This window comes from Phalaenopsis equestris, unplaced genomic scaffold (assembly GCF_001263595.1).
Source record: "Phalaenopsis equestris unplaced genomic scaffold, ASM126359v1 Scaffold233395, whole genome shotgun sequence".
Taxonomy (NCBI): domain Eukaryota; kingdom Viridiplantae; phylum Streptophyta; class Magnoliopsida; order Asparagales; family Orchidaceae; genus Phalaenopsis; species Phalaenopsis equestris.
The window spans coordinates 453908-472840 of record NW_018251343.1 but is presented as its reverse complement, the minus strand read 5'-3'; the positions used below and the strand labels follow the sequence as shown (position 1 = coordinate 472840).

The 18933-nt window shown below is 36.5% G+C and overlaps 2 protein-coding genes across 4 annotated transcripts in view; one reads left to right on the top strand and one right to left on the bottom strand.

The window, feature by feature from the left end:
• LOC110038655 (phospholipid--sterol O-acyltransferase) overlaps positions 1 to 10965 on the bottom strand; it is a 71885-nt gene extending 60920 nt beyond the window's left edge. For all 3 annotated transcript variants that reach the window (XR_002295444.1, XR_002295445.1, XM_020743552.1), the window contains exons 1-3: positions 10656 to 10965; positions 10342 to 10477; positions 6982 to 7126 (exon numbers count right to left, since the gene is read on the bottom strand). Coding sequence is in view for 1 of the 3 variants with exons in the window: in XM_020743552.1 (XP_020599211.1) it covers positions 6982 to 7126; positions 10342 to 10477; positions 10656 to 10907 (533 nt within the window). In the remaining 2 variants the exon portion in view is untranslated. The remainder of the gene's footprint in view (positions 1 to 6981; positions 7127 to 10341; positions 10478 to 10655) is intronic.
• A 5139-nt stretch (positions 10966 to 16104) lies between these two features.
• On the top strand, positions 16105 to 18715 carry LOC110038656 (chlorophyll a-b binding protein 6, chloroplastic). The gene is made up of 4 exons (XM_020743553.1): positions 16105 to 16393; positions 17203 to 17305; positions 17953 to 18241; positions 18421 to 18715. Exons 1-4 carry the CDS (start codon positions 16209 to 16211, stop codon positions 18570 to 18572), a joined length of 729 nt encoding a protein of 242 aa, XP_020599212.1. The 5' UTR covers positions 16105 to 16208; the 3' UTR covers positions 18573 to 18715.
• The last annotated feature ends 218 nt before the right edge of the window (positions 18716 to 18933 follow it).

Below are 18933 nucleotides of genomic sequence, written 5' to 3'. Positions count from 1 at the left end.
TATTTTCAAAGCATTCCTTATATATATATGTGTGTGTGTGTGTGTGTGTGTGTGTGTGTGTGTGTGTTGTTTGTGTGTGTGTGTGTGTGTGTGTGTGTGTGTGTGTGTGAAAGAGTAGGTGACATATACATGAAAGATCGAACCGGGCCATAAGAATTCAGATTCAGGATAGGCTCAGAGCTGAGCTGTGTGCTTTATAATCCAACCCTGGATGGAAGCTGCCAACCAAGCAATCTAAGTAGTGGTCTCAATCAAAGTGATTAACAATTGGACTTTTATAGAATTTCATCAAAAATCCTTTAAATTTTTTTTTATGAATACAGAGTTTACTTAACAGTCAAAAGTTTTTGTGTCACGAGAAAAAAAATATGTATTTTTTAGTTATGTTATATGTAAGTCTTTTAGCAAATTAGATTGTCCACGAATTATTCACCTCGGTCGGGCTAGAACTACCAACAGCTAAGAAAGCAAAAGAGAACTCCTCACCGAGAGATGGTGAATACTGTTGTCGGTCCTGCCATCCCCTCTACGAAGGTCATGTAGGCAAGAGACACTATTCTCATGTCACACTCTTAGCACACATAAGCACTATCGTCATTGTCCTTAAACCCCAAATCATCCAACTTACAGCCCACTAGATGATCCACTCCACATATCTCTATACTATACAGCACTTATATCTCGGTATAAGGATGTAGGACCACATCATCGAGCAGGGAAAAAAAAACAAAACGGGAAAAGAGAATAGACCGACCCCTTTCCAAAAATTATCAAAGCATAAGGGCAAAATCGTAAGTGAGCCGACCTAAAAAAATGTTTAAATCTTCCCAAAAAAACCATCAATTATATCGGCTCGAAAAATAGCAGAGAAAACTGGGCTAAAACAACACCTAAGCGGTATCTCAAAACAGTGAACAAATTGGCCCAAATCGGCACCCAAAGTGACTAAAAAATATCATCCGAACATCACTCAAACTGTGCCCAAACAGTACCCAAGCTGCTTCAAATCAGCCAACAAAAACTCCCCAAAATAGGGCCCAAGCTGCTTCAAATCAGCCAACAAAAATGCCCCAAAACAGCACTTTTAAAAGGCTCCAAACGCTGCCCTATGCAGCCCCCAAATCCCTCTAAATCAGCAACAATGTATGGCCAAAAACAAACATTTATATCTCTCCAAAATCAACAAAAGTTCAGCATAAAGTTGAATGAACAGCAAAAAGGCTAAGTGATCAGCAAAGAAAACCGACCCAATCGGTAAAAAAAAAAAACCAACAGTAAAGGAACCCAGCAAACCATCCAAAAATTCAAGCAAAGCATAGTATTGTCAGTATTCATTCCAATTCAATTCAAGCAACGCGTAGTTTTTATCCATCTAGATACCTGTCATTCAATTATCCCTATTTATTTACAAATCTAACACCCAAACCTCACATTATAGCATCCAAATCTTCTATGGCATACCAAAAAGATCACCATCAGCCCTTCTATCATCGATAAAGTGATAAATTCACAAAGAGATTAAGGCTCATGATGTTAGATGTGTAAATACCCAAGGAACTATATGCTGCATAGGTAAATTCATCATTAAAGGATAAGAAAAGAAAAGTATCTGATTAAGATCTATGGCCCAAAGATTACAAATTTCATTATCAAACCATAAGAAATTATCCTCCATTTATCTCCAGACTTTAGTTTTATATAGGCAGAATTTCACCCCCCCCAGTTCAAGCTCACGTGTTATCAACCCCTGTTAAGGCTTCAACTGGTATAAGGCTACCTTCCTAACACCATAATCAGCAAAAGATTGACTAACAAAAGAACCAGATAAGGGGACAATCCAAACACAATGTTTCCAATAAGAATAATGAATTAATAACTTGCAGCAGTAAACCCAACCGGAAATGAGATAAGCACATCAATCCCCCCTGATTCCCAACATTCAGGTTCAGAAAAAATTTCCTGAACGCCTTCAATCCTGTTTCAAGTGAAAGAATGTTTGAACAACCTAACCCATACAAAATGTAGAGCAATTGAGCTTAATGCCATCAGCTAGAGAGCTAATAATATCTGAGCAGCAGCAAAGAATTATTCGGGAAAAAAAAAATAATAAAAAAGAAAATTGGTGCTTTCACCATAGAAACGATAGGCAGTCACATGATTGCAAGCAAACATAGACAAGGCAACAATACTTTTTTTTTCGTTGAAGTGCCTACTAAATTATGGCGAACAAGAATACAAATCTGGAAAAGAAAACTTCCTTTCCTGAATATTTTCAACAAATTTTTTTGTGTTTTATGATAGCATCCGCCACGTATTAATTTTGAGTATGAACACAAAAGATTACTTTGCTATTTGTACTCTTTGTAACGTCCTTTGTCACAAGCTATAGCAGGCCCAATACTCTTACAAGCCAACAGAGCTTTAGCTGATTATGATTTAATTACCTCCAGGAACAAATACTCATCCAGAGTGCATAGCTATATCCAAACTTTCACCCATCAAATTAAAATTTTCAATGAGCAAAGAAGAATAGAAGTCATTCCTCGCCTAATTTGTCGAAGCAAACTATAAATAGAACGAAATGCAAAAGATACAGCTAAAGAGATAAGCAGGAAGACAAAGGTCTAGAGAGAGAGGGGCAAGCGAAACCAAGAGCTAGTGGTGAATAACAGCCACAAATTTTAAAGAGCATAGATTGGCATTAGGCATTCAAATATAAAAGAAATTGGATGGCATGTATGCAAAATCCCTTCCCCTTCATTTTGCCCTAAATTCGGATTAAACAAATCACTATGATTCAAAGGACAAGTGCAACAAAAAAAAAGAAAATTAAAGCTCGGGAGAGGAGAAATGGTCATCACCTCATTGAAGATTTTGAATGGGAGCAAAGGGAAAGGAGGTGAGACTTTCGTTGCTCCCCGCAAAACGCAATCCCGTTGTTACCTTGTCAATGACCTGAGCTCCAACGAGGGTTTTAGCAAAGAAGGGGAGCGGGCCGGCAAGCTTTGGCGGAGAGGCAGACGAGGGCTTCTATCGAGAGAGGGAGGCGAGGGCTTCTATCGAGAGGTGAGAGAGTTCAGTGGAGAGGGAGCGAACTAGGAAAAGATAGGAGGTCAAATGAATAGGCGTGAGAGGGAGAGGGGAAATTAAATTATTTCCATTTATTAATTTTGAAGATAATAATGCAAATTTAAATCGGAATAAAGGCTCCTCATAAATCCAATTAAAAAACGGGCAGTTTGAATTTGAATTTGAAATTTTCTTTTCTTGTTGTTATTATTTTTTTAATTAATTATTTACATGCGTCGATTTTTGTGTCATTTGCTAGTGCACAGAACCATAGCAATATGAGTGTCCTTTTCGGGTAAAATTGACATCTCGGACACGCTCGTGCAGTCTGTTTCGTCATCCGGGGTCATTCAAACAAATTTGTCGACAAGTAATTCGCGTCGTAAGAATTTTTAATTTGTTTCAATTTAATTGTGGTGTCAGTTAGTGAATTGTGTGTGAGTTATGGTGTATATGTGTGTGAATGTGTAAATTGCAGTGTTTGTGAGTGTTCGAGTCACAAAAGGTTTCCCTTAGGCCTTTAAATCCTGTGGGAACTCATTTTTTGGGCCCTCCACATGTTGGTCCTTAGCCCTTGTAACTAAGAGTTGAGTGCTTAGGACTTCTCATGCGAAGCTTTCACAAAAAAAAGAGTCAAGAAGTGGTTTGAAGTTTTACGTATAGTGGATTCCATTACTAGTCCTCTAAGATAGTCAATAAAAAAGTCTCAAGGCTAGAGATCCTAGGCTCTAGGAGAAATACAAGATCTCCCCAAAATGCGGTCAACAGTGTCATAGATGGACTTGATAGAGTTATACGTATCACAAAAATAGGGTATCTTACAGGGTATGCAGTATTAATTCCTTCTCATCGCAGGGTTCGGTTTTGAATTTAAATATTTCCTTCAAATGCATGGTTTGATTTTGAGTTTAACCACTATAATTCCAATTTGTGTCTTGACCCGTATCACGTCACTAGCAAGCATTAAAGTCCAATTCAACACTAAGAAAACTATAACACAATTTTTAAAGTGTCGGAACCATGTCTGTGTCCAACACATCTAACGTGGAAAGGGAAGACGTTTGGAAGTGACCTTGCCTCCTATATCCCAGGTGGCATTATTTAAACATTTAACTTGAAGTTTTAGTATATCTTTGATGGTGAAAATATGATTTCTTTCTATTATTGCCTCTTTTGGCATATAGAAGTTGAAACATTTTCTGTAGTACATATGCTAACATAAAAGTAAAATATTGAGAGTTTGAATTAATAGAATCCATAATAATAAGGTAAACTTCAAAGCAATTACTCATTGAAGATCTAAATCAATGATCTCGTTTAAATTACCGACCACCAACATTGGGCAAATATTGGATAAGGCTACAAATTCAAGAAAAAATAAAAAATTTATTCAAATTTTCGTGCACAAAGCAAATTCGAAGTATAGACAAAATTGCCACAATTACATTAGAATATTTGTTTATATCAATAGAATGCTCCTAACCTAATTTGTAGGAGATATTTGTACTTTTGAGTCCCCTTGAAGCATCCTCAAAAGTTTGTAGCTAAAAAATTATAAGAGGAATAATAATAAGGAATGCCTTTGAATTCTACCTTCTATAAATAGCTGTGAACAGTGAAACTAATCCAAATCTCCACATTCAAAGGGATAGTAACACCCTTTCAATCAGGAACCTAACCATTGACAGCTTCAACTGCTGGAGAGTAATTCCATACCCTTGATGTGATTTGCCAAAAAAATTGTACCAAGAGAATAAAAATGGATTGGCTAAAATAGTGAATTTAGAGTTGAAAAGCAGCCGAAATAAGAATTAGAGATAGTTCCCCGAACAATCAAAGTGGGGTGAAAACTTAAGCATTCACATAAAAACTTAAGACTTGATAAGAGCAGCATGATTCCTCAAACTTTGATGTGGCATGATTCAAACAATCATGCTGCTCTTATCCTCGTAACCAAATGTTACATCACCTCCATCTACAAGAATGATAACTTAAAAAGTTCTGAGGAGATTCTAAGGATTTCCTAATATTGATGATGGATGCAGCTAACAAAAAGAAAAATAAAAATAGTTATCAGCATTATTAATTCCTTCTAAGAAATAAAATGAAAAGAAGAGTCAAAAGGCTTTGCATCACTAAAGATCACTGAGTCATCAACAATCACAACCGCAAGAGGTTATCATTGCATATCAAAATCAAGAAAACAATAAGACTACCTTCATTATCTATGTGACTCAAAAAATTAAGAATAAGGATGTATGAGGACTTCACAACCAAAATGATGATGAACCTAAACATGCAAAAGTAATGTTAAAAGAATTGTAATCAATTTTAAATTCAATAAAAAACATAAAGAGTGCAATATAAATAAGAAGAAACAACATCAATAACAAACAAACCATTATTTCCCACTAAGTGGGGTCAACTAGATGAATCTTTTTTCTCCATTGCATCATATCGAGTGTCATATTTTCATTTAATTCTAATAAATTAAGATCATTTTTATGCAATATGCCTAAGTTCTTCTAGGTCTACCGCTGTCTTTCTTACAAATAAGTCAAATCTCAAACACCTACTCTCCTAATCAGATCATCAGATGGTCGACGTTTAATGTGACCAAACCATCTAAAGAAACTTTCTCTAATTTTTCCACCATTGGAGCTACACCAACCCTATCTCGGAGATATTCATTTCGCATTTTATCTCTAAGTGTAAAGCCACTCTTAAGCATTCTCATCTCGGTAACATTTAAACTTAGTTCTATGCTTCTCTTTTAAAGGCCAGTGTTCAGCGCCATAGAGCATTGCAGGTCGCACCACCATCTTATAAAATTTTCCTTTCAGTCTAAGGGGTATTTTTTTATCACACATTAGAACTGAAGCATTCCTTCACTTCAACCAACCAACCTGAATTTTACTAAAACATCCCCATCTATATCACCATCACTTTAAACAATTGACCCGAGATATCTAAAGTGTTCACACCTTTTAATAATTTGATCGCCCATAGTAACAACTCTTTCACTAGAGCTACTACTACTAAAATTACATTTCATGTATTCCATGCAATCTAAACAAGAACCAAAAAATAAAAATTTCATGTATTCCATGCAATCTAAACAAGAACCAATAAAATAAATAAATAAATAAATAAATAAAAATAAGAAAAAAAACTCCAAAAGCAATATTGTTTACACACTAATGTAAAAAGCTTGGTTTCTATTAGCACTGACTACTTGAAAGTCATATAAATCAAATGTTGAACCACATCTTCATAATTAAAAGTCACGAAAAAAATAAAAAGTAAAAAATAAAAGTTAAGTAATATAAATGAGGGTTTATAGGCACCGGCATACCATGTGGTAACCACCTATTGGGCTTTCATCAAAGCAGATGAAGTTGAGGAAGCAACACTTTTGATAATAAAAAAGAGCATTCCCAACAAATATTTAAACTTAGATTCATTGCAAACATCAAGCCTTAAATAATATCCACTGATGCAAAATAATAAAAAGTATATATAACAGTACTAATAAATAATGAAGGCAAAAAATGGAAAATCATTAAATTTTATTACAAGAAATATAAGTATTCATGACAAGATAAAACCAAGATGAATAAAAGAGGCAACCGTTGGAAATATAGTCTAGAAAGAATCCCAATTCAAAATCGGTTTAAGAATTTTAAAAGTTGCAACATTATTTCTGGGCAGTTATCAGACGAATTTTGCATTAGTGGTTTAAAAAGAAAGCATAACGAGACAAAACAGTAAAAATAAAGAAGGATAAAAGGTGGTATGGATGTATCAGAAGACTATTAGCATGGTTACTCCCCTAAGTTCGTTGGAAAAATTACAGTACATCATACGAAAATGGAATGCAACATCAATCAAGAATTGTGATAATAAACCAACTTTAATTTGTGGAAGTAAAGGTCTCGCTCCTCTAGCATTGAAGCTGATAGCCTCCAATCATATGGAACTGCAATAATTGCATTTGCCTCAATACCAAATTCAATACACCATTTGAGCCATTCCTTCCACACAGAAGAAAGAGGACCTGAGAAGTCAATACTTGAATGGTGTAAGGAAACATAAAGACATAAGATTGTAAAAAAATTTCATTCAACTTTAGTTTGGTTAGCAACATGCCAATTGTAAGGTAATGTAAGAAAATACTTGATTAAAAACTGCACAGGAATATTATTTTCTAGCACTACTATACCAGATCATAATCGCATTCAAATCTCCGTATTATTTAGCTTTGAATCTTACTAAATACATCAAAATAAATTTCCATGGTATCAGTGTCATAACAGACTGCTAATTAAGTTATAATTAACTTATATAAAGAAAAAAATTACTGCTACGACACCTGCTTCACAGATGTTCGATTATTGCTCCCACCGCCCGCAAGAAATCCTCTTATTGTAACACCCTCCATCAAGCAATGAATGCGATGGCCAGATGAAATTTAATGTTTGGGATTAATTGAATAAAATGTATTCAGATTTTAACTTATTATGTATATAAAATAAGTCAATTTTCCCTTTCCTAACATATTCTCTTAGTTTTCCCTTCCGACAGCTAATCACTCCCTTCAGTTTCTCCTCTGTCGTGCAATAGGGTACTGTAGTGGGAGGCTGAACTACAATCTGGACGACAAGATTTCACATAGTTTGGAAGGTTGGAAGAGAAAAATAAGGGGATAAGGGAAAGTTTTAAACGTTAAAAAGTAAAGGAAAAATAAGGTGATAAGGGAGATTTTTAAACGTTACAAAGTTTAAAGGTAGGTATGTGTGTATATATGCATATACATGCAAATATAAATATATAAATATACATTTGCGTACGTGTGTGTGTGTGTGTGTGTGTGTGTGTGTGTGTGTGTGTATATAGAGAGAGAGACAGAGAAACATACATGAATAGAAATATATATACATGCATACATATGTATCTATAAAGAATGTCGTGATGGTACAGGTGACTGTCATTTTGTTAAGAAGACAAGTAGGAAAGATGGGAAAGCAGCACTCTTTCTTTGATTTAGAAATTTCAATATTGACTGAGAAATGCAAGCTCGATGTTGTTGGAAAATTTCAGTGGGGGCACCCACCTATGGAAGTTATCAGAAAGAGTTTTGATGATCTCAAACTAGTAGGTAAGTGTAAAGTGAAGTTCTTTGATTGGAGACATGTGTTGATTCAGTTAACCGTGGCTGAAGACTAGGCTTGGATTTTCTCTAAAAAATATCTTAATTTTCTCTAAAAAATATCTTAATCTAAAAAATATCTTAACATTGCAGGAAATTCAATGAAGTTACTCAAGTGGTCTGCTGGTTTTGACTCAAACCATGAATCTCTCACTATACCGGTATAGTTTAGTTTATCTGGTCTTAAGCTACATTTTTTTAATCATCGGGTTCTATACTTTATTGGGGTCATACTTGGGGATCCTATGAAGCTAGATCAAACCACCTTCAATCTAACCAGGCATTTTGTGGCCAGAATACTTGTGGAAAGGGATACTACTTTACCAGATATTACTGAAGTCTGGTTGGGCACAACTCATAATGAATATTGGCAACAAATTGTCATGAAACATAGATCTTTTTATTGTACCCATTGTAAGATATTTGAGCATACCCTTGATAAATGTCACATGCTCCATCCTATTTAAAATCTAAAGCTCAAGTGAATAAGGATGGGTCTAACCCCACTGCTCTGGAGACATCTGTTCTACCTATGGAGGAAATTACCACAAGAAAGGAATTGATGTCTGATTTAATTGCCTCTGTGGACCCCCCTGACAATATTGTTTTTGTTTTTGTAATTGATGTGATGTTGGATGGCTCTGTTGGGCAACCTACACCTTCAAACCTTTGAAGGATCCTTACCTACAAAGGATAGTGTTCGGACTGATAATCAGGAGAGTCTTGCAGCTCCTCATCTTCAGGAAGTATCTGGTGCAGAGGCGACAACTCAAATTTTCATACACTACAGTTACAACGGTTGGCAATCTTTCTATTACGGTCCTACCACCTCATTTGAACGAGCAAATTGTTACTGATCAGATGAGTCAATCTTCGGATGAGGAATGGTAGGTTTACACATCCAGGAGGAAGAAGAATAATGGAGACCTACATGAGCTCAAAAACCTAATGGATAATAATTTGGTAACTTTGGGTAATGGTACGCACCTCACCAATTTGTTAGTGGGCTCCCTTCTGAGAACTAAAGGCAGAGGCCAATTTGTTAGTTGGCTCCCTTCTGAGAACTAAAGGCAGAGGTAGGACTAAATTGGGTTGTCCCTAACTTTTTGCGGGTTTTGGCGGTTTTATTTTTTTGATCTTACATCAATCTTTTCTTTTTTTTGGGATTTTTGTATGTGTTATACCGTGTGGGTTGGGTGCCTTCTTTTGGGGCCCACTCATACAACCTATATATATCTTTTTTTTTTTTAATATATTAACCATTGGGCTTTTAATATAATATATATATATATATAGAAAAGGAAATTTCAAGATGATCGTTGTCGCCCTTCCCTCTCTCATAGGGTTAGAATTTGTTGTTCATGGATTTCTTGGGTTTTAATCGCTTCAAGTATTTGTTTTCTTTCAAGATCTGGTTTGCGAGTGGTTTTATGATTGGTTTGATAGTTTTTAATTGAATTCTCTTCGGAATTGGTCTTTTGTTACTATTCCATTGGTTTTCTATTTCAAGAATGTCAGTGCATTCTTTTGTTGAGGTTTTAAGGAATAATCATAGCGTTGATGGCAATTCTCTTTGATTTCCAAATCATCTTCATGAAGAATTCGTTGGTGGTGAAGAGGACATGGTGAAAAAAGCTGGAAGGAAAGGAGGGAAACCTGCTTTATTTTTTTCAGATTTGGAAACATCTAAATTGGTTGAACCACTCAAATTTGCCCTTGTTGGTAAATTTACCTAAGGACATCCTAAAATAGATATCATTAAGAGGTTCTTTGACAACAATATTTGAGAGATCTAAATATCTTAAGCTTTCAAGATGGTAGAAATTTTTCATTAAAATCATGGCACTGGGAATGATTCACCCCAAGCTGAGAAAAGTTACATAAATCAAATAATACTCAATTTCAAAAGAAACATTAACACTAGTGAACAACTTTCTAGCCTAGGAATGGTGTTCTGAATTCAAAGCAATGGGTAAATATTAGAAGAAAGTACATGAATACGAGTGTGAAGAAAAGGAATGCGCACAACTTTCAACACAAAAGCAACATATGCGAAATATTACCAGTAATATAACCAGGATCCAACTCTGTTATAGCTGATAGGCCACTATCAGGTCTCGATTTGCATTGAGGATGATCAGTTTGATTATAAGAATCCAACAGCATGCATTTAAGCCAGCAGTTCACAGCTGAAAGAAGCTGCAGAACAAAAAAATAATAATAATTTACACATGCATCAAACCATCCAATAGTGCCATTCTTCCACATCAGCATTAAGTCACAAGCATAACATAAAAACCCAGAGTGGGAATGAAACAGAGTTCAATAAGAAACTCGCATCTACTGAGATCATGATAGAGGAAGGGTTCTTTCCTGCCTTGGTAGTGTCGAGCCAGACCAAGTCAAGAGGGTTGAAGTCAAGCGGAGAGTAGGGGCAATCAAGCACTGACCATGCCCTCAGCTGCGTTGAGGCAAAGCCTGGGATGATGATTCCCGATAACTTCGAGAAGTAAAGCTCGCTACCGCCAGAAGATGAGGCCGAAACGGCCGTTCTGCCGATTTGATGATCGAAAAGCAGGAGGAAAGGTAAAGAGACTGCTAGGAGCAAACGGCACTTGCTGTGCTCCATTGAAAAGCGTTCTCCGACGAGTTCTTGTTCTCGACATTGAAAAAAAGGCTGTTTTATTTACCGGACGGTTTGGCTGTAGAACGTGGGTCATGTCTCAATTTAAGGTTATATTTATTTAATTTGCTTATGATGTTTAAGTAAAAATTCATGCCTGACTGTCCTTTTAAGCTCAATCAATTAAATTCATATAATAATTAAATTTAATAAATGCAAATTTATGTTAAAAAATAACAAAATTGAATAAAAATTCAATTTAGTGAAGTCATGATTTGTTTATCCGATTTTTTTATTTGATTAGATTTGTGTTAATTAACATGTAAATATGCTAAATAGAACTGTCGATCACCTCCTAGAAAAAAGAATAAAAAACCCTAATATCGCGAAGGCCAATAAAGGTATAAATCTAATCTTTTATCAAGTGAGAGAGATGTGAGTAGTAAACAATATTAAAAAGGACATTCAAATGCATGTCTATTACCACACATTTAATTTCCTGAAATCTAGTTTTATAATAGCAAGTTTGAATTGAATATGTTTATCTAGTAATCACACGCAAATCCTTAGTGCTCTATCTAGATACATGAAAGAGACAAGGGTCATCTGAAAGCAACTTAAATTGGAACAAAAAAAATGTTAGAAATATTCACAAATAGGTTACAAACAACAGTGATTATGGTGAGTGACTGACAAACTAAAGGAGAACTACCAGTGAATGGCAACAAACTCCCAATCTCCAACCAACTAGAAATTTTGAATAGAGAAAAGAAGTAGGGAACTCATTTCGTCGTCCGGTATCGAAAGAATGTTTGGGATTTATGGAATTTACTAATACAGGGTCATTAGATCTATTTTGATCATGATAGAGTGGTTTTAAAACACAGAACTGGATCGTCGGTCCGTTGAATTACAACAAGAAAAACATCTATAACCTGCGACATAAACGATGGTTTTCTGTACGTCAAAAATAACATGTCTTTTTTCGACTACATAGCAAATCAATGATTTAATTTATGACTGCATAACTACTGCTAAATTCGTCGCTTATTCTCAAAAAAAAATTTTAGCAGCATATTTGAAGTTTCTGACCATATAAAATAGCGGCTAAACTCTGAATAAAACTGACGGTCATAAGTCATAGGTAATTAACGAAGTCATTTATCCTAGGTCATAAACCAATGAGTATGTGATGATAACTGAAAGCTTTAAACGTCAGTTATGATGTTGTTTAGAAACGACACCCATAAGTTATTTTTTTTAGGACTACACATGAAATCACATATGAAATAATACATAAATTTAGCCTTGGATTAGATTTGTGTTAGGATTGAGCTGAAGTGAGCTAGATTTACAGCTTGGGTCAGCTCGAAATTGAGCTCAAATGTGATATGGACAACTAGTTTGTGGTTTGGGTTGACCTGGGTTAACTTTGGTTGACTCGGGTTACACTTAGGTTGGACTTGGGTCGGACTTGGGTTGACTTGGTTAACCCAGGTGAAACCTCAGTTTGACCTGGGTTGACCCAGCTTAAACCAAGATAGGACTTGGGTTTAGGCTAGGTTAGACCAGGGTTGGGTTAGGTTTGACTTGGACTTGAGTTAGGTCAGAACTAGGTTTAGGGTTCAGGTCTTGTTTGATTAGATTGGATTAGGGTTAAGTTCAAATTGGATTAAGGTTGGGTTCAGGTCTAGTTCGGTTTAGGATTCTGATCTAGTTTGGGCTAGGGCTCGGGTCTGGTTTAGGTTAGGGTTCAGGTCTAGATTTTGCTAGGTTTAAACCTATGTTGGGTTAGGACTAGGTCGAGTTCGGGACGACCTGAGGCAAATCCAAATCCAGGCCTAATCCAAGACTATTAAGTGGGTTAACCTAGCCTAAACCTAACTTGAAAAAAAATGCTTGAATTTAAATTAAAAGAAGAGGTAAGATTATACTTATCGGAGAAGAGGCTAGTCGAAGAAAGAGGAGGCCTCACTAGAGAACTTCTTCCTTATTTTTCCTCTGTTCAAGTAGTCTGAGGTGATCGAGCGTGCACGTGCAATGCAGTTCTGAAGATAATGGAAAGGCTACCTTTTATAGGCGAGGAAGGTTGTTTGTGGTTGTTGATTGGAGGTGAGTCAACAACTATGTTCATTATGGTAGTTGGAGGTACCACGGATTGCCGTTGGAAAAACAATGCTAAGATTTGTCATTAGATCCATGGGCGAAGGTCCCGAATTGTTGGTGTGGCACAAAAAGTGAACATTGCAGCCTGGGGCTTGGTCGCATAGAGGAATATCTGGTGTGCTCACGCTCGAACTTGGTGTGACCACATCAAGATATTTTTGGCATGGTCATGCTTGACTGGGTGTGGCCTCACAGAGGTATTTCTGGGCATGATCACGTGATCACTACGGGCCAAAAAATGGCATAGCCACATTTGAGCCAATGTGGCTACACCAAACAAATGGGTAATTTTTATGCAAGTTATATATGACAAAAAATGAGTTCAACAAATGGACCCTTAATATGTGTGGTGAACCGTTCAAATTATGACAGGCATACTGGTGTTGATCAAAGCAATCAACCAAGCTCTGATGATTCAATTTTGGGTATGTCAAAGATTTCGAGTTAGAGTTTTCTCAATCAATCAAAGAGGTGAACATGATGATTAGATCAAGAAGGATAGTTTGAGGGATAGTATAACAATGTTCAAGTGTCTTAATCACACTAGGGAGGAAAGCGCTAAGAATAACATCCAACCTAAGAGGAAGAAGAAATGACTATATCAAGAAGGACACTATTGGAGCTTATCATTCATCTTGAAAGCTAGTTAAGGAAACTAAGAGAATGTGTCTATACTAGGAAGGAAATCGTAGATACTAACATCCAACCTAGGAGATATACTGAGTATGCTTAAAGAATCTTCATCTCTTTCTTTATATTTGTTATGACAACCTCCCTCTACAAGCTAGCCTCTCTAGCAAAGAGCTCCACCGTTTTGTCCATCTGATGAGCCAATGACACTCTTGATTCTCTCTGACTATCGATCTCACTCTCGATGTTCTCACGGACAAACAGATTGTCGGGTGCTCCTCCTCCATGGACCAGAACAATGGTCCCTCGGTTGCCTCTAAAGTCGAGCGACAACCATCTCCTATTATCGATCAGTCGATAATTTGCATGGTCTCGTCTACAAGAATAATCAAATAACGGAAAAAAGAGAAAAAAGAACAAATCAACTAAGTAAGAAAAATTTGTGGTTATTCTCATGCTATTGATTCGCTCCATTTCAATCTCTCAGACGATTAGATCCTCTTACCAATAAGCGTTTTTATAACCACCTAGTTGATCTCACTGACGAAAGGTAAGGGAGCTGCAACTTCATGCTGTTAGACCTAGTTCTTTGCAACCAGTTGTTAAGCTAGCACTCAAGTATTGAATCCATGGTAAGGACCGTTGCATTAGTGACAGGGGCGTCAACCCTATCCCAAATCTCCCGATAAAGCAGCATTGAGTCAGACAACTCAGCCACTTCTTCCACCCTTTTTTTCTTCTAAATCATATGCTTAACCCACTTCTCTCCCTCTGGTCTGCTCCCTTCTTTTGACTGCTTTGAGCCAACTAGTCGGCCTTCTCCATCAGGCCTCTTTGCTACTATCGAGTGGCCCTCATCCCTCGGCCTCTTCTTTATTTTGTGCAGGCTACTCACTAATTTCTTTTTTTTCCCTTGCATTCTTAGGAGGACGATGTTCTTTCATTGAATGTTCGAAGACCTTCATCATGGTTGCCTCATTTACAGATTTCTTGATACTCGTCATTACTCTTTTCTGTTAACAACCGACCAAAGGGTAACAAACTCATAAAAGAGTGATGGAGAAGTATTGATCTTGCTCTATTTCAAGGGACTACTGACATAAAAATCCAGAAAGTTCAATTATTAAAAGTACATGTGATACATTAAATAAGTTAATTTTTGCTTTTTTTTTATTCATATCGTAGTTGTCACATTTAAGAATTAAGATAACTATAAAACTAAATAAATACATAAAAAATATGACCGTATGAATCTCAAGAAAATCCAATGGATCTCACTTAAGAAAACAAAAAAATAGTGTATCGAGATAGTCAGAAGTTGGAAACGCCAAACATCATTTCTTTCGACAGAAGTATGAGCTGGCCAAACAGAAACACAACTAAACTAAAGAATAGAAGACATCTAATTCGGGGGACAATCATTTGTAAAAATGGCCAAAGTGCACCTCGTGGAGCACCTTTTGGATCCTCTGAGAAGACCCCTTATCTAAGGAGAGTTGCTCGTCAGATTACAGTCCAAGTTCACCTTAACGACGAGAAGGCCTCTACTCAAACTTCAATTGAGAGGGGTGACCAACGACATCTCAGCATACCGAAGGTATGTTAGCCGACCAAAGACTTTCGGTCGACCGGATAACAAGGTCAACATATCATTAAATGCTCCTTTTAAAGCAGCTATGAGTACGAAACAATGCTAATGTCATTTATGAATATGAATGGATCCCAAAATTGGTTAAAATATATGTAATAAAAGATGTAAGAGTAAATTATAACATCCATATTAAAACAAGGATAAACATGCAATCTTACTAGCTAATCTGAAACCTATAAAAAAAATGGTGATTTCTCCAATAACGAGCTACTGCATTTATTGTCTTAAAACTTGTGTCACTGTGCAGTTTATTTTCTATCTCAATTTCTTTGTTTTTGTTTCTCTCATCCATCCAACGCTCTATACCTTTGGTGCGATCTACACAACATTTTTAATAAATCAATTATTATTATAGAGAATACGTGTGTGTATGAAATAAATAAGAGAAAAAAATAAATTAGCTATTGGATTAAAAGTAGAAATTAATCTGAACTCAAAGACCTTAGATTAAGCATACCAATAATAATATTACTAAGATTAATACTTGAATGCCCTTCCCGTTAGCCGCCTAAACTGAAAAATGTTTCCCCAAATTAATACAAAAAAAAAAAAAAATCTCTTTTTATTTCCCAAAATTTACAATCTTTTCTTTCTTAAAATCTCCGCTTTAGATTATCCACTCACCCTAAACGCCACGTAAGCGCCCAACGGATATGCTCTCCAATAGCATCTCCCCAAGCGGATACAGCGACCAATCAAAGAACAGAAATAGATTCCTCATCCTCCCTTCCCATCAGCTCATTTACATCCACCACCACTACTTCATAACAACTCTCCTTCCTCTCTGCCGCATCATTCCCTTCTCCCCAACCTTCACTTCCACCACCAGCCCAAGAGAGCTTCGCTTAGCAGAGCAGGAAATGGCTTCCGCTGGGCTGAGGAGCTTCGCTGTTGTCTTCCCGAGCCTTCTCTCCTCCTCAAAATCAAAGTTCAATGGCTCAGTGGCTCTCCCACCTGACACAAAGGCTGGGTCTCGGTTCTCCATGACCGCCGACTGGATGCCGGGGCAGCCCCGCCCTCCGTACCTCGACGGCTCGGCTCCAGGGTAAGCAATGACATTTAACTGCCATGGATGTACATAGGGTAGGTATCAGTGGTAGTCTCAACTTGTCGTACCTCGACGGCTCGGCTCCAGGGTAAGCAATGATATTTAACTGCCATGGATGTACATAGGTATCAATGGTAGTCTCAACTTGAAATCTACACTTGAGATTAATTTTGAGTAGAGTAAAAATTACTTTTCTCGGAATGTTTTTTTTTTTTAATTTACTGAGGGGGGATTTGATCCGAGTTTTATAAATTTAAAATATATTTGCTGAACTTTTAAATGAATTATTAATTTATGAAAAAGTTAATACATATTAAATCGTGTCAACCTCTAAGAGAGTATGCAAATGCTCTAGCAAGTCCTCCCAGTGGCATCCACTCCATAATGTTGGGTACAAGTTCTTTTGTGCATTACTGTTGTAATTTGAGAAATTGAGTAACCCTTTCCCGCTTGTTAGACAAGAACCTATACGTGTAATCACCAAACATAACATATTAATTTAACTAGGCCAGATCCTGTGTTTTTTTTTCTTTTATAGATTTTCTACGTAATAATTTTTGGTGTTTCTAACTATTATTATTATTAGTTGAATGTGTGTTGGATTCTCGTGCAACGCTGAAACGATAATTCATTACTCTTCCACAGTGATTTATCTTACACACAACAATACAATTTATATCATATTTTTAACATCATAGTTATGCTACATATTTCATAAAAAAAATGTTGTCTCAAGCCATTCGATTACACCACAAGATCAAAATGCAATTCTTCCTAAAAATTATGATTTGTGGTGCTTGCTTCAGTGACTTCGGGTTCGACCCGCTTCGACTTGGAGAGGTACCAGAAAACCTGGAGAGGTACAAGGAATCCGAGCTCATTCATTGCAGATGGGCAATGCTCGCCGTTGTAAGCTTCTCTTATTTTTGAATTTTGATTCCTGAATTATCAGTCTTTACGTGCTTGGTAATTGAGAACAAAATCAAGGATAGATAAAGGATTATCTAGTAACTTTGAAGTATTAAACAAAAAAGTAAATTTAGGTGAAAATATCCTGAACAAAATCAAGGATAGATTTTAATTTTTCTTTAATTTCAGTTATGATGAGTATCAATATGATACATAAATATGTTTATATTCGGAATAAATTTAAAATTGTTAAAACTAAATATTAATAGGAGTACCCTCATCTTAACTTTATTTCAAAAATAAAATCATTCTCTATCTTTTGATTGATTGCGTCAGCTGCCAAAGTTTTCTCATTTCTTGGCTCTCAAGATAGAGTATAACATTGTGCTAGTAACACTCGCAGAAACTACGAGAAAATATTAGATCAGGACTCCGAAAGCAATTTGCGTTCAAAGTCTAATGGTGGGGCGTCACATGTCGTGTGGGCCCCACCGCAATACACTGACATTGGCCGATGTTAAAAATGGTGGAGCCCACTTGACATGTGGCATCTCACCATTGGACTCGGAGTCCTGATATAATATTTTCTCATAAAAATGCATGTGATGCAAATAACTCGAGATAAATATATGACATGAGCCTTGCAGCCAGGAATTCTGATTCCAGAAGCCCTGGGCCTCGGGAATTGGGTGAAGGCACAAGAATGGGCAACAATCCCTGGCGGCCATGCTACATATTTGGGCAATCCAGTACCATGGGGCACCCTTCCCACCATTCTCATCATCGAGTTTCTTGCCATCGCCTTTGTGGAGCACCAACGCAGCATGGAGAAGGATCCTGAGAAAAAGAAATATCCCGGTGGAGCCTTCGATCCTTTGGGATTTTCTAAAAACCCAGAGAAATTCAAGGAACTCAAAGTCAAGGAGGTCAAAAATGGTCGGTTTAAATATCCATTTTTTTATATTATCTAATAAAATGGTTGCATTTATTTTTTATATTTTGGAATACATGAAGAAAAAACACTTTCATCCAAATACAAATTTGTTAAAATACCTGATAGATTAGTTATGCTTGCTAAAATTAATTATTAATGTAATATTTCATTCTTTGCTCAGGTCGGCTCGCGTTGTTGGCCTTTGTGGGATTCTGCGTGCAACAATCGGCTTATCCTGGAACGGGACCGTTGGAGAATCTAGCTACTCATCTAGCCGACCCATGGCACAATAATATTGGCGATATCATCATTCCAAGATCAATTGTGCCTTAATAGATCGCTGAGATTGTATAATTTTGCATGCTTAAAAAATGTGTAAAATATGTACTACGTGCTTCATAGATGTACGAGAATGGACTGCCTGCCAACTTGTTGCAGCTTGATGGTTGAAATTGCACGTCTTTTGACAAACTAAACAAGCTTTTAGAATTATCTCATTTTTCTATGGTCATTTGGATGAGATGCTAGTGGGTCTTTTCTAATACCATTTTGATTTAAAAGGGAAGACTTTTTGCACCAATTTTGATTGATACATACATCATCATACTTGCTCATCTCGAAAATTAAAAAGGAAATGATTCTTTTTTTATCTTACCTTTTGAGGTGCACTTTCTTGTTATTGCCTAATTACTTG